The sequence below is a fragment of the Neolamprologus brichardi genome, chromosome 14 (assembly GCF_056152115.1).
Source record: "Neolamprologus brichardi isolate AB-2024 chromosome 14, ASM5615211v1, whole genome shotgun sequence".
NCBI lineage: Eukaryota > Metazoa > Chordata > Actinopteri > Cichliformes > Cichlidae > Neolamprologus > Neolamprologus brichardi.
Window position 1 is genome coordinate 39,113,045 of NC_142117.1, and position 22,183 is coordinate 39,135,227.

The 22,183-nt window shown below is 40.8% G+C and overlaps 2 protein-coding genes across 3 annotated transcripts in view; one reads left to right on the forward strand and one right to left on the reverse strand.

Moving 5' to 3' along the window:
• Positions 1-10,313, forward strand: part of si:cabz01090165.1 (leucine-rich repeat and fibronectin type III domain-containing protein 1-like protein) — a 499,613-nt gene extending 489,300 nt beyond the window's left edge. Inside the window, exon 15 of the transcript XR_015720007.1 lies at positions 10,166-10,313. The gene's annotated coding sequence lies outside the window, so the exon portion shown is untranslated. The remainder of the gene's footprint in view (positions 1-10,165) is intronic.
• Positions 10,314-13,676: 3,363 nt separating this feature from the next.
• Positions 13,677-18,767, reverse strand: LOC102794543 (ras-related protein ORAB-1-like). Of its 2 annotated transcripts, XM_087851307.1 has the most exons (6): positions 18,651-18,767; positions 17,077-17,149; positions 16,908-17,003; positions 16,686-16,781; positions 16,459-16,590; positions 13,677-14,382 (listed from the first exon to the last, which is right to left on the reverse strand). In XM_087851307.1, the coding sequence occupies exons 1-6, from the start codon at positions 18,662-18,664 to the stop codon at positions 14,155-14,157; spliced, it is 639 nt and encodes a 212-aa protein (XP_087707433.1). In that variant the 5' UTR covers positions 18,665-18,767; the 3' UTR covers positions 13,677-14,154. The 2 variants fall into 2 exon arrangements, with proteins under 2 accessions (XP_087707433.1, XP_087707432.1); XM_087851306.1 differs by lacking the exon at positions 18,651-18,767 and having other exon boundaries at positions 17,077-17,169.
• Between the last annotated feature and the right edge of the window lie 3,416 nt (positions 18,768-22,183).

Here is a 22,183-nt window from a genome sequence, read left to right on the forward strand (position 1 = left end):
ATCAAATGCTCCTAAACTGACTGGCAGGTTGTTGCCAGTGTAGCAGCACAACGTGGGCTGCAAGGACAAGATTATAACCAGGTTTACCCTGAAGTGAAACTCTTAGCTGTGTGTGAACTGTAAACTCATCTTTCCTCCAGTCTCTTCCTTCAAACATCCTTCAGTACTGAAACCATCAGAAAATAACTTTTCCTTCTCTGATCCTGCTGCTTACAAGCTGCAAACATCAGTAAAATGTTGTTCAATTGTTTTCCCCTTAATTGTCTTGAAATATTGTGATATATTTTTGAGGCTATTTCACCCGACGCTACTCACGATTGAGCCTCAGTGGTTTTATTGACTTAACAGACAGACTCCGGTTTTCAACTCCGGCTCCTGGCTCCTGTCCTGTCGGTGGCGCTGTCACTTGGTGTTCGCTCGCTCTGTGGTATAGTATCGCTTCCTGTTCCTGCTCAAACACAGTGGTGTTTCTGAGTAGCTTATTTGCTTAGCAGTTTAATTAACAACTTTTAAATACATTCTTTTTTTTCCACAGTATAATCTTCACGTGCTTCATCCGAAGCACACTTTCTGTGTACTCACTACCTAATTTATAGCCAAAGTATTCACTCACTGTCTCTGTACTGTTTCGCTAGCTTAGCTCGTAGCCGACCCGTTAGCTTCATGGCTACTTCACCTGTCCCTTCTGCACTTTCTTGCTCATTGTGTCAGATGTTTAGTTACTCCTCGGCCTCCTTTAGCAGTAATGATATCTGTAACAAATGTAGCATATTTGCAGCTCTGGAGGCCAGGATTACTGATCTGGAGACTCGGCTTTGCACCCTTCTCTCACCCTTAGCTAGCCAGGCCCCTTTAGCTGGTGCAGCCGAAGATAGCGTAAGCCCCGCTAGCTGTTCCCCGGCAAATCCCAAGCAGCTGCGGAAAGAAGGCGGCTGGGTAACGGTGAGGAGGAAGCATAGTCCTAAACAGAAGCCCCAGGTACACCACCAACCCGTTCATGTGTGTAACCGTTTTTCCCCACTCGGTGACACACCCGCTGGGGGTCAAACTCTGGTAATTGGTGATTCTGTTCTCAGACATGTGAAGCTAGAGACACCGGCAACCATAGTCAATTGTCTTCCAGGGGCCAGAGCAGGCGACATTGAAGGAAATTTAAAACTGCTGGCTAAGGGTAAACGTAAATTCAGTAAAATCATAATTCACGTCGGCAGTAATGACACCCGGTTACGCCAATCGGAGGTCACTAAAATCAATATTGAATCGGTGTGTAACTTTGCCAAAACAATGTCGGACTCTGTAGTTTTCTCTGGTCCCCTCCCCAATCAGACCAGGAGTGACATGTTTAGCCGCATGTTCTCCTTAAATTGCTGGCTGTCTGAGTGGTGTCCCAGAAATGATGTGGGCTTCATAGATAATTGGCAAACCTTCTGGAGGAAACCTGGTCTTGTTAGGAGAGATGGCATCCATCCCACTTTGGATGGAGCAGCTCTCATTTCTAGAAATATCGACAAATTTATTAAACCCCTCAAAACATGACTATCCAGAGTTGGGACCAGGAAGCAGAGTTGCAGTCTTACACGCCTCTCTGCAGCTTCTCTCCTCCTGCTACCCCCCCAAAAACCCATCTCCATAGAGACTGTGTCTGCTTCCAAAAAGACAAAAAACAAACTAAAAACCAGCAACAAACAACTTAAACATTTACAAAGAAAGAACAATACAGTATCCACATCTGAACCAAAGAGTAAAACAGTGAAATGTGGATTATTAAATATTAGGTCTCTCTCCTCCAAGTCTCTGTTAGTACATGACTTAATAATTGATCAACAAATTGATTTACTCTGCCTTACAGAAACCTGGTTGCAGCAGGATGATTATGTTAGTTTAAATGAATCAACACCCCCGAGTCATTCTAACTATCAGAAATCTCGAAGCACAGGTCGAGGGGGCGGTTTGGCAGCAATTTTTCACACCAGTCTATTAATTAATGAAAGACCAAGACAGACTTTTAATTCATTTGAAAGCCTGATGCTTAACATTGTCCACCCCAGCTGTGAAACTCAGAAACCAGTCTTACTTGTTATCATCTATCGTCCACCTGGGCCTTACACAGAGTTTCTGTCTGATTTCTCAGACTTTATATCTAATTTAGTTCTGAGCTCAGATAAAATAATTATTGTGGGTGATTTTAACATCCATGTTGATGCTAAAAATGACAGCCTCAACATGGCATTTAATCTGTTGTTAGACTCAATTGGTTTCTCTCAAAATGTAAAAGAACCCACCCACCACTTTAATCACACTCTAGATCTTGTTTTAACATATGGCATAGAAACTGAACATTTAACAGTGTTTCCTGAAAACCCTCTCCTGTCTGATCATTTCTTGATAACATTTACATTTACAATAATTGATTACGCAGCAGTGGAGAGTGGACTTTATCAAAGTAGATGTCTTTCTGAAAGCGCTGTAACTAAGTTTAAGAATATAATCCAGCCACTGTTATCATCGTCAATGCCCTGTACCAACACAGAGCAGAGCAGCTATCTGAACGCTACCCCAACAGAGGTCGATTATCTTGTTAATAATTTCACCTCCTCACTACGTACGACTCTGGATACTGTAGCTCCGGTGAAAACTAAGGTTTCTAATCAGAAGTACCTGACCCCGTGGTATAATTCTCAAACACGTACCCTAAAGCAGATGACTCGTAATCTGGAGAGGAAATGGCGTGTCACAAATTTAGAGGATCATCATTTAGCCTGGAGAAATAGTTTGTTGCTTTATAAGAAAGCCCTCCGCAAAGCCAGAACAGCTTACTACTCATCACTGATTGAAGAAAATAAGAACAACCCTAGGTTTCTCTTCAGCACTGTAGCCAGGCTGACAAAAAGTCAGAGCTCTTTTGAGCCAACCATCCCTTTAACGTTAACTAGTGATGACTTCATGAACTTCTTCACAAATAAAATTTTTATCATTAGAGAAAAAATTACCAATAATCATCCCACAGATCTAATATTATCTACAGCTACTCTTAGTTCCATTGATGTTAAGTTAGACTCTTTTTCTCCAATCGATCTTTCTGAGTTAACTTCAATAATTACTTCCTCCAAACCATCAACGTGTCTTATAGACCCCATTCCTACAAAACTGCTCAAAGAAGTCCTGCCATTGATTAATTCTTCGATCTTATATATGATCAACCTATCTCTAATAATCGGCTATGTACCACAGGCCTTCAAGGTGGCTGCAGTTAAACCTTTACTCAAAAAGCCATCTCTAGACCCAGCAGTCTTAGCTAATTATAGGCCAATCTCCAACCTTCCTTTCATATCAAAAATCCTTGAAAGAGTAGTTGTCAAACAGCTAACAGATCATCTGCAGAGGAATGGTTTATTTGAAGAGTTTCAGTCAGGTTTCAGAGTTCATCACAGCACAGAAACAGCTTTAGTGAAGGTTACAAATGATCTTCTTATGGCCTCTGACAGTGGACTCATCTCTGTGCTTGTCCTTCTTGACCTTAGTGCAGCATTCGATACTGTTGACCATAATATCCTATTAGAGCGATTAGAACATGCTGTAGGTATTACAGGTACTGCACTGCAGTGGTTTGTATCATATCTATCTAATAGACTCCAATTTGTGCATGTAAATGGAGAGTCCTCTTCACACACTGAGGTTAATTATGGAGTTCCACAGGGTTCAGTGCTAGGACCAATTCTGTTTACATTATACATGCTTCCCCTAGGCAGCATCATTAGAAGACATAGCATACATTTTCACTGCTATGCAGATGACACCCAGCTCTATCTGTCCATGAAGCCAGATAACACACACCAATTAGTTAAACTGCAGGAATGTCTTAAAGACATAAAGACTTGGATGGCCACTAACTTTCTGCTTCTTAACTCAGATAAAACTGAGGTCATTGTACTCGGCGCTGAAAAGCTTAGAAATATGGTATCTAACCAGATTCTTACTCTGGATGGCATTACCTTGGCCTCCAGTAACACTGTGAGGAACCTTGGAGTCATTTTTGACCAGGATATGTCCTTCAACGCACATATTAAACAAATATGTAAGACTGCGTTCTTCCATTTGCGCAACATCTCTAAAATTAGAAATATCCTGTCTCAGAGTGATGCTGAAAAACTAGTTCATGCATTTATTACTTCCAGGCTGGACTACTGCAATTCATTATTATCAGGATGTCCAAAAAACTCACTGAAAAGCCTTCAGTTAATCCAAAATGCTGCAGCAAGAGTACTGACAGGGACTAGAAAGAGAGAGCATATTTCTCCTGTTTTGGCTTCCCTTCATTGGCTTCCTGTTAAATCCAGAATTGAATTCAAAATCATGCTCCTCACATACAAGGTCTTAAATAATCAGGCCCCATCTTATCTTAATGACCTTGTAGTACCATATTACCCTATTAGAGCACTTCGCTCCCGCTCTGCAGGCCTACTTGTTGTTCCTAGAGTATTTAAAAGTAGAATGGGAGGGAGAGCCTTCAGTTTTCAGGCCCCTCTTCTGTGGAACCAGCTTCCAGTTTGGATTCGGGAGACAGACACTATCTCTACTTTTAAGATTAGGCTTAAAACTTTCCTTTTTGCTAAAGCATATAGTTAGGGCTGGACCAGGTGACCCTGAATCCTCCCTTAGTTATGCTGCAATAGATGTAGGCTGCCGGGGGATTCCCATGATGCATTGAGTTTTTCCTTTCAAGTCACCTTTCTCACTCACTATGTGTTAACAGACCTCTCTGCATTGAATCATATCTGTTATTAATCTCTGTCTCTCTTCCACAGCATGTCTTTTATCCTGTCTTCCTTCTCTCACCCCAACCGGTCGCAGCAGATGGCCGCCCCTCCCTGAGCCTGGTTCTGCCGGAGGTTTCTTCCTGTTAAAAGGGAGTTTTTCCTTCCCACTGTCGCCAAAGTGCTTGCTCATAGGGGGTCATATGATTGTTGGGCTTTTCTCTGTATCTATGAAGCGCCTTGATTCGACATTTGTTGTGATTTGGCGCTATATAAATAAAATTGAATTGAATTGAATTGAATGAACTGGACGACACAGTGTTGGCGCTCCTCTCTGCAGCCCTCATTAAAATTACCTTTTGTTGTATTGAGTGTGATTACTGGCTAACTTTGACTTTGAATTCGGTAAAAACTCTTCAGACATGAATTTGCTACAGCATGACACAAATAAATGCATGTGACTGAGTGAGCCACTAAGCTCCTTGTACAGTTCATCTCACACAGAGCTTCCAACACGCACAGTAAAACCTCTACAAATTGTCCTAAACAAGGTATATTTGGTCTCCAGTCAGCCAAAAAATGGTAGATGATAGATTTTCTCTGCTCTCCACTGGCTCTCTGTTGCTGCTTGCATAAAACTTCTCCACAACCAAAAGGCTAAGAGAAATGTTTGGAAGAAAACAGCATCAGGAAAAGAATAACACAATCAAATGCTCCTAAACTGACTGGCAGGTTGTTGCCAGTGTAGCAGCAAAACGTGGGCTGCAAGGACAAGATTATAACCAGTGTTACCCTGGAGTGTAACTCTTAGCTGTGTGTGAACTGTAAACTCATCTTTCCTCCAGTCTCTTCCTTCAAACATCCTTCAGTACAGAAACCACCAGAAAATAACTTTTCCTTCTCTGATCCTGCTGCTTACAAGCTGCAAACATCAGTAAAATGTTGTTCAATTGTTTTCCCCTTAATTTTCTTGAAATATTGTGATATATTTTTGAGGCTATTTCACCCGACCCTACTCACGATTGAGCCTCAGTGGTTTTATTGACTTAATACAAATAATGATAATTAAAAAAAACAACCACATGTGTTATTGCACACTTGAGCCCCTCCTCTCATCTGATTGATACATTAGACTTGTTGTAGACATTGTTATGAGTGTCATGAGTTGTCAGTGTTGGGGAGTAACGGAATACATGTACCGCCGTTACGTATTTAAAATACAAAATATGAGTAACTGTATTCCGTTACAGTTACCGTTTAAAAAGGTGGTATTTAGAATACAGTTACTTTGTTGAAATAAATGGATTACACGGCGGTACTTCCCTGTTTCATATTGTGGCGGGTCAGGACTGTTTGGGTTTTGTTTGACAGCTACGTTCTGTTGTTCCAGGCAGCGTTACGGTTGCCATGGTTACAGGGTGACGCTCTCTCTCTGCGTGTTTCCTGGGTGAGAGAGGCCTTTTTGTTGTTGTTGTGCTAAGCTAACAGGCAGAATGCTACAGGTATAGCTCTAAAGAATGTAGCATCATGGGCAGTGTAGTCCGTGCTGCAGGGAGAATGGACTGCCATACCCGTTATGTGTCTGTGAGCGAGGGAGGGAGAAAAAGGAAAAGTACGAGCTGTCATCGAGCAGAAACGGGAGCTGGAAGCATGTAAATATAATAATAACCACTGCAGCCAAGAAGAGAGCCTGACGAGCCCAGTTGTAAGTAAGCTATTAAGACTCGACTGTACACCGTGTTCGTGTTTTCCTCTGAAACAATAAGTTCTGTTGGAGCAGCCTTTCAACGCCTCTCTCTGTCTCTGCTAGCAAAGTTGACCCAGACAACAAAGTAAAGCTAGTTTTCAGCTACGAGCCGACACAGAACCCACCGTATTAGCCAGAGGTCCCTTTACTACGGTTCGGAGCCGCGGACCTTCAGTAACAGTAATAAATCACAGCAATAGTACATTCATGTAGTTGTAAACAGCATGATAATATATTAAGTAATCCAAAGTATTCAGAATACGTTACTCTCATTGAATAACGTAACGGAATACGTTACAGAATACATTTTGGGGCATGTAATCTGTAATCTGTAGTGGAATACATTTTAAAAGTAACCTTCCCAACACTGTGAGTTGTAGAGTAAAGACAGATATATATCAAGGGAATAGTTTCATAGTGATAGATTTCGTCTGTGGTTTAAAGAAAACCAAAAGCCTGACGTCAGGTATTTGTTTAAATAAAGGTACAGTCACAGAAACAACGGTTAGAAACCATGACTGAAGGTATTGTGATCATGTGCAGTGTAGTTGTGTTGTCATTGCCTTTGAAGCAATAAAAGTGCAATAATATGGAGTCAGTCAACAATCTGCAACTGAACTGAGAAAGGTTGGCACCTGATGTGTCATCAATCAAGTGTGACAGATCAAATTTCTTGTTGTTCTTGTAAAAATGTTTTGTTGTCTATACACAGAAATTCACACAAAACTACTTGTGAAAAGACGTTAAACACATTTAAACACATATTTCTCCACAAATCGTGATGTTGTTGCTGCAGGGAGGTGATTTCACCGTGAAACGACGCAGGCATTAGTCTTCCTTTTATGAAGGAACATAGCTAAAAGGAAACGACTTAACTCGAGCGTGTAGCAACGAGACTCATTGCAGATGAGTTGTGCTCGTTGGCGTCGACTCACACGATGCTGTACGTGTTTTTATGTTAGACAGCAGTTATTTGCAAAGCTTCAGTAATCTGACTGAGAATGACTGCAGTCAGAATCAGACCGTGATTAGAGACAGGTTACCTCGCACCCAGTGATGCGTGCAGTTGCCAAAAGGCCGGCAGTTGAGGGTGTTGAAAGCTCAGGCAACAAAATGAGACGGCTAGAATTAATATCCAAATAATAAACGTGAGGCTATAAACAGGTGCTGAAGTTATTAGTGAATTTAAAAGTAATGTGTCACTATTTCTGAGGAAGAGAGGAAGGTAATGCCTCTTAACTGTGTTTTTCTCCTAGTTATCATCAGTCACCTCACCTCAACTATTTGAATGATACCTGGAACTCGATGCAAAAGACAGCCAGGTAGCCTGCTGATCTTATTTCATGACACAGACTGCAGGTGGTACAGCAGACATGAAACTACATTTTCAGCGTCAGTCTGAGCTGCACAAAGAGTTTGATAAGAAAAAGTATTTTGTGTGCTGGAGGTGGCAGAAGTACAAAACGTTACTGGAGTAGACTTTTTCATGAATGCTTTGCTAACAAAGGCTAAAATTAATCCTCTCACGTGGTAGTTTTACATATCAGAGGTTGCTTTTATGCTGGTTTTTAAACTGGATCTTTTTGGTGTCATTTTTAGTGTAAACACTAAAACAAAAAAGTAAAACTTTAATTTAATTCCTTAACCCTGCCAAACATGAATTGTGACAACCTCAATCAGGAAGTATTTTTATTCATCTTTAGGCATGAAAAGATAAATAAAAATCCTTATCGAAGTTGTCATAATTCATTCATGAAACACGTCATACATCTGTAGTAACATTAAACAACCAGTGGGTGGCAGGTATGGAGTGACACATCAGTGTCCAGTGTACTGGTTTGTGTGGAAGTGTAACGCTTCCGGCTCTTCATAAATCACAGACGCTCAGAAAGGTTGACTTTTCACAGTTTATTCCTGCAGAAGGCATAAAACACACTCAACAGGTGTCTTCTGATGGTACCAGCAATTGTAGCTCCCTCACAGTGCAAACGCGCGCTGTGAGGAGCGGAAGCAGCTTCTAAACGCTAGAATGAGATCCGGTTTCTGGGTTTTCAAAATAAAATACAATAAAACAAATGATAAAATTCACACTTAAAATAATAATTAAGATCAGGTAAGTGCATGTTTTTCAGATGTATTTTTAACTCCGTTACACAAGTGTACCATGAACACTGACACAAATACAAGAAAACAGCCTTTGAACATCCACCGTAGTGACCACTATGTGTGAACGGGTTAAAAGCTACCCCTTTTAAGTGTTGAGGGTTCTAACTATAATTAGTATTTTAATCTTTATTTATATTTATATTTCATGCTTTTTAAAGAACCTGGCAGTTTTACAGTTTATACCGTTGTTGTCATTTTTATTATACATAAATAAGTTATAATAAATGCATAAATGAGTCTTTATATAGGTCATCATTCTATTAGTAGAAGAGTAAGTGTATATAAAATGCTGAACATTTGAATTACATTGTTGAAAAAATAAAGATGATAAAGCCACACAACAATAGAACAAGAATCTATTCACAGGCTTTGTCAAGCGCTGAAATCGTTTTTCAGAGCACAGTTTAAAATGCAGGCTAAAATAAACGAGCCTTTTCTAACATGCTCTCTCTGTCTCACCTGTCGCTGTGTGTGGGCGGGGCTACCTGAGCTGATCTGCAGTTCGAGCTCAGCATATCAAAAAACAAACAAAAATCATTCAATACATCAGACACTGCTCTCCTGTTCCTCTGTTCATCGTTTGACTTCATTATTCTTGAATACACAGCACCTCCCGGCATGCCCTTCAGCAGTTTAACTTTTTAACTGTCAAGTTATTAGTGTTAGAAATATTTATATCCCACAGATTGTTGGGTGCTGTGATGTTTGCCCTCTTGATGAGCATCACCTGTGCATCATTCATTGTTGTTTATTAATACCATATATAGTAACTTATACAAACAAAAAATCCACTAAACAGGTGAACCAGTGTGGGTCTATATAGCAGTTGTCTATAGAGTTGTCTAAGGAGCTTGGAACGAAAAGTCACTTTTGCAGCAGGTTTATCAGAGAAACTCAGGAGAGTCTTCTCCAAGTACGACATCCCAGTGTACATCAGACCCAACCACACACTCAGACACAAACTGGTTGATCCCAAAGACAAAACTCCCAAACACAAACTGAACAATGTAGTGTACAGTGGCTTGCAAAAGTATTCGGCCCCCTTGAACTTTTCCACATTTTGTCACATTACAGCCACAAACATGAATCAATTTTATTGAAATTCCAGGTGAAAGACCAACACAAAGTGGTGCACATGTGAGAAGTGGAACGAAAATCATACATGATTCCAAACATTTTTACAAATAAATAACTGCAAAGTGGGGTGTGTGTAATTATTCAGCCCCCTGAGTCAATACTTTGTAGAACCACCTTTTGCTGAAATTACAGCTGCCAGTCTTTTAGGGTCTGTCTCTACCAGCTTTGCACATCTACAGACTGAAATCCTTGCCCAGCTCCAGCTCAGTCAGATTAGATGGACAGCGTTTGTGAACAGCAGTTTTCAGATCTTGCCACAGATTCTCGATTGGATTTAGATCTGGACTTTGACTGGGTCGTTCTAACACATGGATATGTTTTGTTTTAAACCATCCCATTGTTGCCCTGGCTTTATGTTTAGGGTCGTCGTCCTGCTGGAAGCTGAACCTCCGCCCCAGTCTCAAGTCTTTTGCAGACTCCAAGAGGTTTTCTTCCAAGACTGTCCTGTATTTGGCTCCATCCATCTTCCCATCAACTCTGACCAGCTTCCCTGTCCCTGCTGAAGAGAAGCCCCCCCAGAGCATGATGCTGCCAACACCATATCTGACAGTGGGGATGGTGTGTTCAGAGTGATGTGCAGTGTTAGTTTTCCACACATAGCGTTTTGCATTTTGGTCTCATCTGACCAGAGCAGCTTCTTCCACATGTTTGCTGTGTCCCCCACATGGCTTGTGGCAAACTGCAAACGGGACTTCTTATGGTTTTCTGTTAACAATGGCTTTCTTCTTGCCGCTCTTCCATAAAGGCCAACTTTGTGCAGTGCAAGACTAATAGTTGTCCTATGGACAGATTTTCCCACCTAGATCTCTGCAATCAAATTAAGATTCATTTTGGAACATTCGCGTGTGGCAGAAGGGCAAAAGAGAATGGGAGAAAGATATAAAATGAGAGGTTCATTAAGGGTGTAGTGTGGGGCAAGAGAGAAGTAAGAGGGAGAGGGGAAAACAAAAAAGAAAAAGAATATGAAATGATGGGAAAGCAGCAAGAGGCCGGGGATGAGGATGGGGTGGATGAACAGAGGTAGGCTAAGGTTAGACAAGTGGGAGTGAAACATGTAAAGATGAAAGAGACACTCAGAGGTAGGGAGAGATGCAGGGGAGGAGGGGCGAACATAAGAGATCATGAATGAGACTGATGCTGTCAACCTCTGTAGGAAACAAATACAGAGCAACACTGACATCTAGTGGAAGGAAAAATAACTACTTACCAGTTTCTGTCCTGCCTCCTCATCCTGTTTCCATTTGCCTGTCTGAGGCAGTCCAGCTGTTGTAGTTTTTGTAGTTTTTCATAAAATAAACTCCTTTTAATCCTCATATCAAACCTGAGGACAGTGCAGAACTCACTGCTGACTGTAGGGAAAGGATCAGACTGATGCATGTGCTTGTATATCAGCTGTGTAGTCACTATGGTTCCATTATTGTTGCGTATCCTCTACTCCAGAGTATTTTTGTATATTCTCCCTAACATTTGTACGGCTATGATACTGTGTCTGCACCACAGATTGTTTTATGCAGCTTGACCAAATTTCTCAAACTAATTTTCACATAAGAAATTTGTTCTTAAAGGAACTAATCTTTGAAATACTTTGATATTTTTAATTGGGAAGATAGAGGACTGACTTTTTGTTGCTGTTTTGAAATCCCACAATGTCCCTTTGTCTCTCCCATGTCTTCATCTTGCACACCATATTCACAAAAGTGTCGGTCCACATTTCTTAAACTTCAGCATTTTCTTGTCTCATTGTATCAGGGGTATAATATCCAGCACCTAGCCTTGCAGTCTGCTTTCATAAACAATGTAAAAGGATGAATTTCACTGACTCAAGAGTGCTGATCTCCATCGACAGTAAGTGATATTAGTTCAAAGTGGAAGTTAGCCACAAAGTGACGGATCATGCAAGGCTACAAAGTGGGGTCGCTATGTGCTGATGTGTAAACTGCGCTAAATGCTGGTAACTTATGCACTGTGTGCAGAGGTTTAAACCTTCTCCAGCATTAACATCAGCACGCAAACTGTGCACAGGGAGCTGGTGTTCGTTCCATGGCTCACACTGTAGGCATAATGTGTAGGTAGCTAGGTAGGTAGGTGTAGGTACTCAGTACCATATAGTGTAGACAAAGCTCACACATTTAAAACATGGTCTTATTTCCCACCTGTTTTACATTTCAAGAACAAAGTTTATTTAAATTGTATTTGAGTAGCTGAAGTTGCTGAGTTCTCAGTCTCTCAGCTGCTTTCATGAGCTTCTTGTTGCTAAAACAACGTCCAGGTGATTACAAAGAAGTCGGCCTTCAGTGAGTCATTGTGACACTGCGATAATACTGTTGTCACAGCAAAGAGAGGAAATTAATTCATGTTGAAATGACACTAATATAACATATTTAATCTCCAAAAGTTGATTCTGTTCATCTGGACGTAGCGTTTTCTGGGAGAAACATTTCGTCACTCATCTAAGTGACTGCAGGTTTCCTCAATTTTATAAACAGGACATTTGCATAATGACTGAAACCAGCCCACTGAATGAACAATGGGCTGTGAGGTCAGTTCCTTAATCATTATTATGCAAATTCTCATGACTATTGATCAACAACCACTGACCAAAACCCACTGATCAAAGACCACTGATCAATGGCCATGAGTACCATTCACAGAGAGTTGGGGAATGGCTGCAATCACAGCATTGTAAGATGGTGACAGATGGACCCTTAGGCCCCCTCCTCGATTCAGAGATGGTCTTTCCCTTTTCACGTAAATGGCCTCCTTGACTCCGCCCTCAAACCAGCGTTCCTCCCTGTCCAGGATGTTACATCCTCATCCTTGAAAGAGTGTCCACTGGCCTGTAGGTGTAAATACACTGCAGAGTCCTGGCCTGACGAGGTGGCTCTTCTGTGTTGTGCCATCCACTTCGCCAGAGGTTGTTTGGTTTCCCCGATGTATAAATCCTGGCACTTAACAGCGTACACTATGTTACTCTGTTTGTGTCGCGGGACCCGATCCTTGGGGTGGACCAATTTTTGGCGCAGCGTGTTTTGGGGTTTAAAAGCCACAGACACCCGGTGTTTTGATAAAATGCGTCTCAACTGTTCCGATACTCCTGACACGTACGGGATCACTGCAGGTTATCAACTTTTGGAGATTTATTTTCCTGGATGATTGAGAATGCATCAAGACATAACATATTTAAGGTTGCCTGGCCTTCATGAGAAATCCCTTCACATCACAAAGGGATATTTGTCAGGCCAATATCTCCAGTGATTTTCAGATTTTAGATAGTGAGTTAAAGTTCCTCAAGAATCTTTTAGGTTTTAAAAGGTTTAATAAGTCAAATGCCAGATGAGTTAGCATTTACCATATGAACATATTTTATATTTTATATAAAATCAGACATTTCTGCATGTTTGAAAGTTCTAAAACAACAAGTGTGACAGATTGTGATATAAATAAAACCTGATAATCAACTTACTGCTATTCTGAATTTACAGACCTTATTGTCCAGACCTCCATGTCTGTATTTGAATCTGAGAGTTCCAAATTAAGAAGTCTTGCCCCAAAAACTGGTGCCGACATCACACAATGCAACTCGAATGGAAGCTGACTTTTAAAAATTTGAGGGGAGAAAAAAAGGATGTTAATGATATTTGTGCATTTTCATGTTCAGTGGTTGATTTCCTGTCTCAGTCAAACCACCAAGAAACAATCATCTTCTAACTTTAATCACGCAGATCAGGATCAGGCTTTCTTTTAACATCATCTTAAGAATTTCAGTATCTCTTTATATTTTCAGCAAAAAAGACCAACTTCAGATATCTTTATTGACATAAACAAACACCAAGCAAAACACAACAGGAACTGGTTAATAAGTCTGAGGCATTTATAGAAACTTAAATCATACAGTCAAGTTGCTTATATCAGATAATTAAAGACTGTGTGGCTGCTAATTAACATTCAACTATTGCTATTCACGAGAGCGGTCCTCTCTGTATTTCCAGATCGTGTCACCTACACTTGAATAGGCCCCGCCCTGTTTGTTCCTTTGGCTGAGTTCTGCATGTTTGGTCCTAGTTTATTATAATGTGCTATAGTTTTCTTTTTATTTACTTTTACTTCCATTTCTCATTGTTTAAAATAAATGAACATAATTGTAAAAGGAAAAAAAGTCAACCTCTATCTCATTCAAAAGTACCAAGCTCAAAAATATATCATAGTCAAGTCAAAAATGTGTTTTTCTTCCAAAGTCATAAATGTCAAAAATATGCCAGTACGTGTGCCTGTAACACACAGTTAATGAGTCCTTTTCAAATGACACATCTGTCTCATCAAGTAATAAATATTTGTGCTCATGTTTCCACCTCAGCAGCAGTTATTGGCCTCCTGCGTCTGTTTTTCCCCTCCCAGCCACAGGGGAGCGCTGTTGATCTTGGCGGTCCTGGCCTCTGCTGACTCGCCCTCCATGCCCCCTCCTTCACTGGCCAGACGTTTGTGGATCTCAGAGGCCATGGTAAGGAACGCCCTCTCCACGTTATCAGAGCTCTTCGCACTGGTCTCCAAGAACGGGATCTTCAGGGACGAAGCCAGGTCCTGTGGACGGGGTCGAGTCTTATTAAAAGCAGCAAGTGTGTAAACACCACAGTTTAAAAGCGTTTAATGCAACAACTGTAATTCTAAAATTCTATCCCAGAGTAAAGTATTACATGTAATTTGTACTCCTGGATTAAGAGTGAACTGAGTAGTCATCCTGAAAAAGAACCCTAATCAGACTTTTGAATTATTGATGAGTCAACATTTAAATATTGCAGTTAGTTCACAAGTTTACATCTGGTACTTTTCAAAGGAATTTAGACATGACAGCTACAAATTCGATGAACACCCGGCCAGATTTGGCACTGAGAACACTGTTTGTCAAAGCTGGTGTATGTACAAGATGCCCACTGGTCCGAAGAAGCCCCTGTCAATGACCTGACTACTAATTCAATCCAAATCACAACAGCAGTCTCCTCAAGGTGCTTTTTATTGTAAGGTAAAGACCGTAGGGATGAAGGACAAACTTCCTTTTAACAAGAAGCAACCTCTGGTACACCTGAGGGTGTGGGGATGAAGACAGGACAAAAGACAAAGCCAGAGATTAATAATAACTAATGATTAAATGCAGAGTGATGTGTAAACACAGTGAAGAAGAAACACCGAGTGCATCATGGGAAACCTCCGGCCTATTACGTGTAACTAAGGGAGGATTCAGGGTCACCTGATCCAGCCCTAACTACTTGATGAAAAAGGAAAGTTTTCAACTTAATCCTGAAAGTAGAGAAGATTTCCCAAATCCAAACTGGGAGCTGGTTACACAGAAGATGGGCCTGAACGCTGAAGGCTCTGCCTCCAATTCTACTTTTAAATATATGAGCTTGCAATCTCCTATCCTTTCAAACGGTTGATTCTTAGTCCAAGTCTAGATTTGGAACAGGTTACTAACACGCTGAAGTCCCTCTGACTGACTCACAGTCAGTTGCTCCCCTCAAATCGACTCTTTAGAGTCCTTAGAGTCAGTAAGAGAGGGCCAGTCTGTATCAGTTTGTAATTGAACGGGGTTAAGGTGGCAAATATAAGAAATATGTTTGTAATAATATGGTGATTACATGAGATAAATTAGTGAAAATCACTAATCTGTTGCTGTACATGGACAGATGTAAACTTAAAACTTAAACTGAAAGTTGAGTCTGAACCTCATAGACTGATAAATGGACTGCTTCTTATAAACTGTGCACACTTTATACAACTCGCCTCATTCATACAAGCATTTTTTCCAAAGTTAACGCTTTCTATCTAACAGTCACACACGTTTATGCTCCATTGGATGCATCGGAGAGACTCCATCAGAGGTGATACCTTGCCCGTAGATATTTGGCACGCAAACTGGAGCATGCCAAATATCTTTGGGACCAATCTTCTGATTAGCAGATGACCTGCTCTACCGCTACTGCGACACCAAGATTAAGAAAGGAGTCTCAAGAGTTCCTCCACAGATTGTATGACAGTTACTGCGGCACCGCAATCTAACTCCAAATGACTTAGGTGCTAGGCAGTCCCACTTTTAGATAGAAGTATACCCAGAAAATACCCAGTTTGAAACCAGCTGAGTCATCCCAGATGAATTGTGCTCATTGGTGCAGACTCAGTCAGAGGGACTTCAGCGTGTTTGCATTTATAAATGAGGTGGGAATTTTTTGCTAACCTTCAACAGTCTGCCTGAGAGTGATTGCAGGTTGAGTGCCAAACATCTGGTCGCAGCAACTGTTTGCAATCATTCGCTGAATGTGAAAAATCTCCACACAGTCACAGGACAACCACCCATTCTTACTAGTCGCAGTGAGGTCGTCATCCGGTTTTAGTGTTACTGAAACATTAGGCATGATTGTCGATCTTCCTAACTCGACTACTTGCTTCCAGCCTCCAGTGCTGCCACAGTACGTGTGTCTAAGCACAAAGCCAGACACTTTGTCTGATGCTAAAACCTTCTGATAGAGATACCAGTATGTGATGATGTCAAAATACCAGTATGCTCATGTTATTTCCCATTTTAAGCTTCCACTTAGTTTTATGATGCTTAATAAAACCACAGGTGTGAAGTTATTTATAAGTATTTGAAGTTAAGCCTGTTACCTGAGCAGTGGCAGCATCCACCACTTTCTTACTAACGAGGTCAGACTTGTTTCCCACCAGCAGCCTGGAGACGTTTTCACAGGCGTAACGATCTATTTCATCCAGCCACTGCTTCACATTGTTAAAGGATTCCTGAGGAGAGAGAGAGAAAGCGAAGCAGCGGGAGGTCTGGAGTTCATGTTCAAATGCTTTTCTTTTTAGACGATGATGAAGACATACACACTGACCTGCTCAGTGACATCATACACAATGATGATGCCGTGAGCGCCTCTGTAGTAGCTGGAGGTGATGGTTCGAAACCTCTCTTGACCTGCCGTGTCCCACTGAAGGAGAATACGCACACACGTAAAATAGCACTGAGGTTAAAATTACAGTTTTTTTAAGACTTTCATGCTTTGAAAAACAACTTAATGTTGTTTCCTCACAAAACCGCTTCGCCGTTTCCTTACAATCTGCAGCTTGACAGTCTTCCCATCCATGTCAATGGTCCTGATCTTGAAGTCGACCCCTATGGTAGAGATGTAGCTTTCGGTGTAGGTGTCATCCTGCAGCGAGCAGTTAAGTGTTAAAAAGGGAAAGTGAGCGTGTCTTTGTGTGCATACGTGTGCACGGTCTTACCGCAAAGCGCAGCAGCAGGCATGACTTTCCAACTCCAGAGTCACCGATGAGAAGAAGCTTGAACAAGTAGTCACTGGGAAGAAAGGAAGACATGCATTAAACTAGCATCACTAAAGCAATAAATTTAATAAATGTCCTATAACTGAATGAACCACTACAGAGGTTCCACCTCAGATGTAAACGATGTCATGCCATAAAAAGCTGCACAATTTAAACGTTGAAAGCCAGCTAGCAAATAACACACATCAAATACAGCTCTGCATGCTGACATGAACAGAGGGTGGCACACTTGCAACCAGATTTTATTACACCTATAACAAAAATCAAGGGTTGATCTGATATTTTGAATGTTTTATGCTCTAAATTTGGAAGATTTTTGTTTTTTGCTTTCATATGATCTAAATATCGAGTGCACAGTGTGAAGGTTGCAAAATCAGTCGTGCTGTTTGCTTGTAAGACTTGCAGTTTTTCACTCAGTGCAAGCACCAAAGTAACCGTGGAAAAACTTACAGGTGAAAAAATTATCAAGACACAAAAAAAGGCAAAAAGGGTGCTTGAACCACAAATCAAATGAAAGTGTGAACCTTGGACAGATGTTAGCTCATCAGAGATGGTTTATCACAGTCACTAGTTTTAGATACTGAAACAATGTTTCACCAGTGATGTCATTTTGTGTAATCACAGGTAACAACGTGGTCGTCACCAAGAAACTCCTTTTTTTAAATGTCTGACTTTTACCCATTAAAGATACAAATTAATGAATAAGAAGCAAGCTTCCTGATAGACCGTGAATAAAACCATCCACACTACACAGTTTTCCATTCAGTTTTATTTTCACGTAAGAATTTGGAGCTACAGCTTAAACCGTGCCCTCCTGGAACCAGGTTGTTGATATTATTACAACAAAACCATCTGCTGTTTCTCAAAGCTGGCAGTAAAGCAGCTGCCTGGTAATACTAGATGGATGCAAATCATTGTGTTGTATTTCTGAATGAGTAGCATTACACCAAAGTGGTTAGCTGCTGCATTACATAGTTTATGGACACATAAGTCACAGACGCAAACTCGAACCTGCGATCAAATGTCTTTCTGTGTATGGTTTCTTCTGTAGCGCTCTTGTCTGCGAGAAGTTACAATTTGTCTTTGTTCTGTTGAGCACCACTAAACAATACCCATCTGCCACAGAGGCCTAGTGAGCCACTGCAGATTACCTACAACTGAATGCCTCCAATTATCTACTCTTTTTGCTTTTTTTCTACAAATTGATAGAAACATGCATCAAATCTATGGACGGATCTAAAACATTAATTCATCAAAACTTACAATTTACTAATAACTCAAATTAGACACCTCATAAAACTGGCTTGTATGTCTCTTTAGACTGACATACATCTGATACGACTGATCTCTAGTTACAAAACAAAGGTTAAAAACAAGGGTCGGGCATGTTACGCATGCTTAAATTTTCTAACTTTCCGTGTCAGCAGCCAGCGTTAAAGACCAGGTGTCGTTTTATTACAAGCTGATCATTTCATCTCGGTAATGCACCGCGCAGAGAAAGAAACAACACTTACTATTCAGGATTCATGATCAACGAGGTCAGCCCAGTTGACGCAACAAAAACAGAAACACCGGAAACTGAATCCTGAGTCTGAAAACAGACAGATAATCTCTGATGCTGCGTCTGTTTCTGTCCCTTTGGAGGGCGAATGGCAGAATAAGCCAGAACTGCCTGCCTCAGAAGCTGACTGATGAGCTGACTGGTTCAGATGCATTATTTATTAATAAAGCCCAGTTCAGGTTACACTGAGGACAGCACCTAAAACCAAGGTACACACACACACACAAACACACACACACTTGTTTTCATATGTTAGTGAGGACATCTAATTGACATAATGCTTTCCCTAGCCGCTTTCTCTAACCTTTAAAAATGAATGCCTAATCCTAACCCTGAGCCTAAACCTAACCTTAACCTAACTGTAACCCTGACACTAAAACCACATTTTGAGTGTGAATGCCTTCAAACTTGTGGGGACGGGCATGTTGTCCCCACAAGTGACTGTTGGTCCCCACAAGCAGAGATGGGCAGTAACGCGTTACTTGTAACGTGTAACTAGTAACTAGTAAAGTATGGATTACTATTGCAAAAACGGTAATTAGATTACCGTTACTTTCCCGTAGGAACGCTGTGTTACTGCGTTACTAAAACCGTGATTTTTTTGCGAGAATGTCTCATGACAGTGACGTAAGCGAGTGCGACGTTCGTGACAACAGCTGTGTGCAGATCAACAATGGATCATATATCGAGTGCGGAGAGAGTATGAGCGTGCAGCGTTTAAAGCGTGGAAGTACTGACCTTACTTTGAGTTTGATTCCATAAAAAGTGACAAAAACATTAGTGTCCGTTGTGCGTGGGAAGAAAACTTCTTTTTACAGCAAAAAAACCCTAAACTTCCAAACAAGCACCGAGTAGCTACGACGTAATGGGAAACTCACAGAGAAACTCGCGGATTCTTCCACTGACCGCTGCACACCTGCACCAGGGTAAACCTCCGCCTACCCCACTCCTGCTTTACAGGTGAAAATAGAGCAACAGGACTGCTAGTCTGTGACTTTATTTATTTTCTGCTGTGTTTTACTTGCATCTATTTGAAAGACTGAGTGTAAACACACACAAAAAAATATTTTATGTGCTGGAATGTGCAGAAAATAGGTTTAAATATTAAACTAATTTCTTCCAGTCAGAGAATGTTGCAGATAATTTAATTTTTGCTTGATGCATAAAGTTAAAAGATTAAAACTAATAAAACAAGTTTTAAAAAGAGACTTTTCCATTTGATTACATTTTGTATGATGATGTAGAAAAAGTAGAATTGGGCTGAAAGATCTATCACTTTATCACCTATTCAGGTTGCAAATCGTGTTTTTAAAAAGTAACTAAGTAACTAAGTAATGAATTACTTTTGAAAATAAGTAATCAGTAAAGTAACAGGATTACTTTTTTAGGGAAGTAATCAGTAATTAGTAACTGATTACTTTTTTCAAGTAACTTGACCAACACTGCCCACAAGTATAGTAGCATTCCAATTTTCTGTCCTCACAAAGATGTCTAAACATGTAAACACACACAGACATAAATACATCTACACAGTCCTGTAGCAAATTAATTTTTACCCACTTTTAAGCCTCAACGTTCAGCTGGTTTCTTTGCTGTTTCCACTGTGCTGTGTTGCTGTGGTGAGCTGCGTGAAACTGTGCCTCTGCTCTGCACTCATTTTGAATCAAAGTGACAGTGACTCCTGTACCAGCTGCAGCTCTGAGCTTCTCAAACAAACAAGAAGTTCTACTGAAACCAACCAAAAGCAGCCAAAAGCAACATGGCAGCTGTCCTCAGAGGCACAGAGATGCTTTACAGGGTTCCTTTCTGTTAAGGAGTCTTTGCTAATGTAGTCCATCCATCCATCTTCTTCCACTTATCCAATTCAGAGTTGTGGGGGTGCCTGTGCCTATCCCAGCTGTCAGAGGGCAAGAGGGAGGGTACACTCTGAACAGAATTACCAATTAACCTCATCCCATGCATGTCTTGGACTGTGGGAGGAAGCCAGAGTACCCGGAGAGAAACCACACAGACTTGGTGAGAACATGCAGACTCCACACAGAAAGGCAACAGACCTTTTTCCTGTGAGGCAACAGTGCTAACCACAACATCTTTATACTGTCCAAGACAACAGTTCAAACAGATTTGTTATCAGAGAACAAACACAATGCTTCTTAGCTTAAATATTAAATATATATGGGGTGGCCATGACTCACATGATACTCCAAACTCCTGACTGTCAGGAGTCATCTCAAGAGAGAGTCTAAACATGTCCTTTGTGACATGTATGTGATGGCAGAGGGTGGTCGATACGAGTGATTTGGATTATTTTTTAATTTTCTTTTGCCAAAAAGGAAAAAAGGCCTAAAATGTGTGAAGTGTAACCAGTTTTCTTTCCTCGTGTGGCACACAGGGGAATGGAGTCTGCTTCAGACACATGCTCACTCCTGGAAACACATGATGTTATTACATGTGCCCGGCTGAACCTGTGCAGGGCAGCTCTCTCATATTTCTTCCAGTTGGGGGAATTTTTCCTGTCGTCCCTTTTTCCTGTTCCAGCCCACTTTTTAACCAATCAACATCTAGCCTACGCACAGCATCATCCATGCTGCACTGGGTTTTTTGGAGGACTACACACCACCGTGGGTTCATTACTCTCTGCACAGACAAATACTGACAGACACACCTCAGTACCATAAAGGTGAATGCCTAATATGTCACCATGTGTGTGCCATGCTCATGAATATGAATGAGAGATGTAAGCACTTTGTAGAACCAGTAGAGTTAAAATTCAAAAAGAGGTGAAAGTTTAGAAGATTAAACTGTTTTCTATGATGTTTTATAAATTGAACTTTCACATAATTCTCGATAGATCCATAAATGTTATGTCTTTAACCCGAGTAAACATCTTAGTCTTTCAGCTCCTGCTTTCCTTTTTCTCATGTTCTCATTTCATCGCCCCTCTCCTGTTGGCTTCTTCTCCACTTTTATTTCTGCTCATCGTCAGTTTTTATCCTTTTCTTTCCCTAACTATCTCTAATCTCGCTTTCCTTTCATCATGCCTATTCTTTTCTTACTGTCCTCTTTATAATAACAATAATATAACTTTAGTAGCACTTCACTGTTTTTCATTTCCTTCCTTATCCTTGGATTTCTTGTTTCTCTTTCCTTTTCATTCCTCATATGTCCCCTCCTCTTTTCATTTCCTTCCGCTGTGCCTTATGTCTTCTCTTCACTCTGTCTTCTCTAATCTTTGTTTTTTGTTACAACCTTCAACAGAATAGATACATTTGGTTTCACCTTGTGCTTTTGTTCTTTGGTGAATGTCTTAATGGCAAACGGGGGCCTGCTGTTGTTTGCTGTAGCAGGAGCATCTAAAGAGGTTCAGAGTACTTTCGAAGATGTGTCTGTGTCTGCCTGTCTGTATGTGGACAGATATATCAACATGATAGCATCACAACGCTGCAAGACAGCAGTCATGAAACTTTACAGATTTGTAACTGACAT

Coding starts and splice junctions, on each gene's coding strand:
- LOC102794543 (XM_087851306.1), bottom strand. CDS start 17,169: ATGTCTTCCTTTCTTCCCAGTGACTACTTGTTCAAGCTTCTTCTCATC. Junction 17,004..17,076: donor GCCTGCTGCTGCGCTTTGCG/GTAAGACCGTGC, acceptor TGCTCGCTGCAG/GATGACACCTACACCGAAAG. Junction 16,591..16,685: donor TGTATGATGTCACTGAGCAG/GTCAGTGTGTAT, acceptor CTCTCTCCTCAG/GAATCCTTTAACAATGTGAA.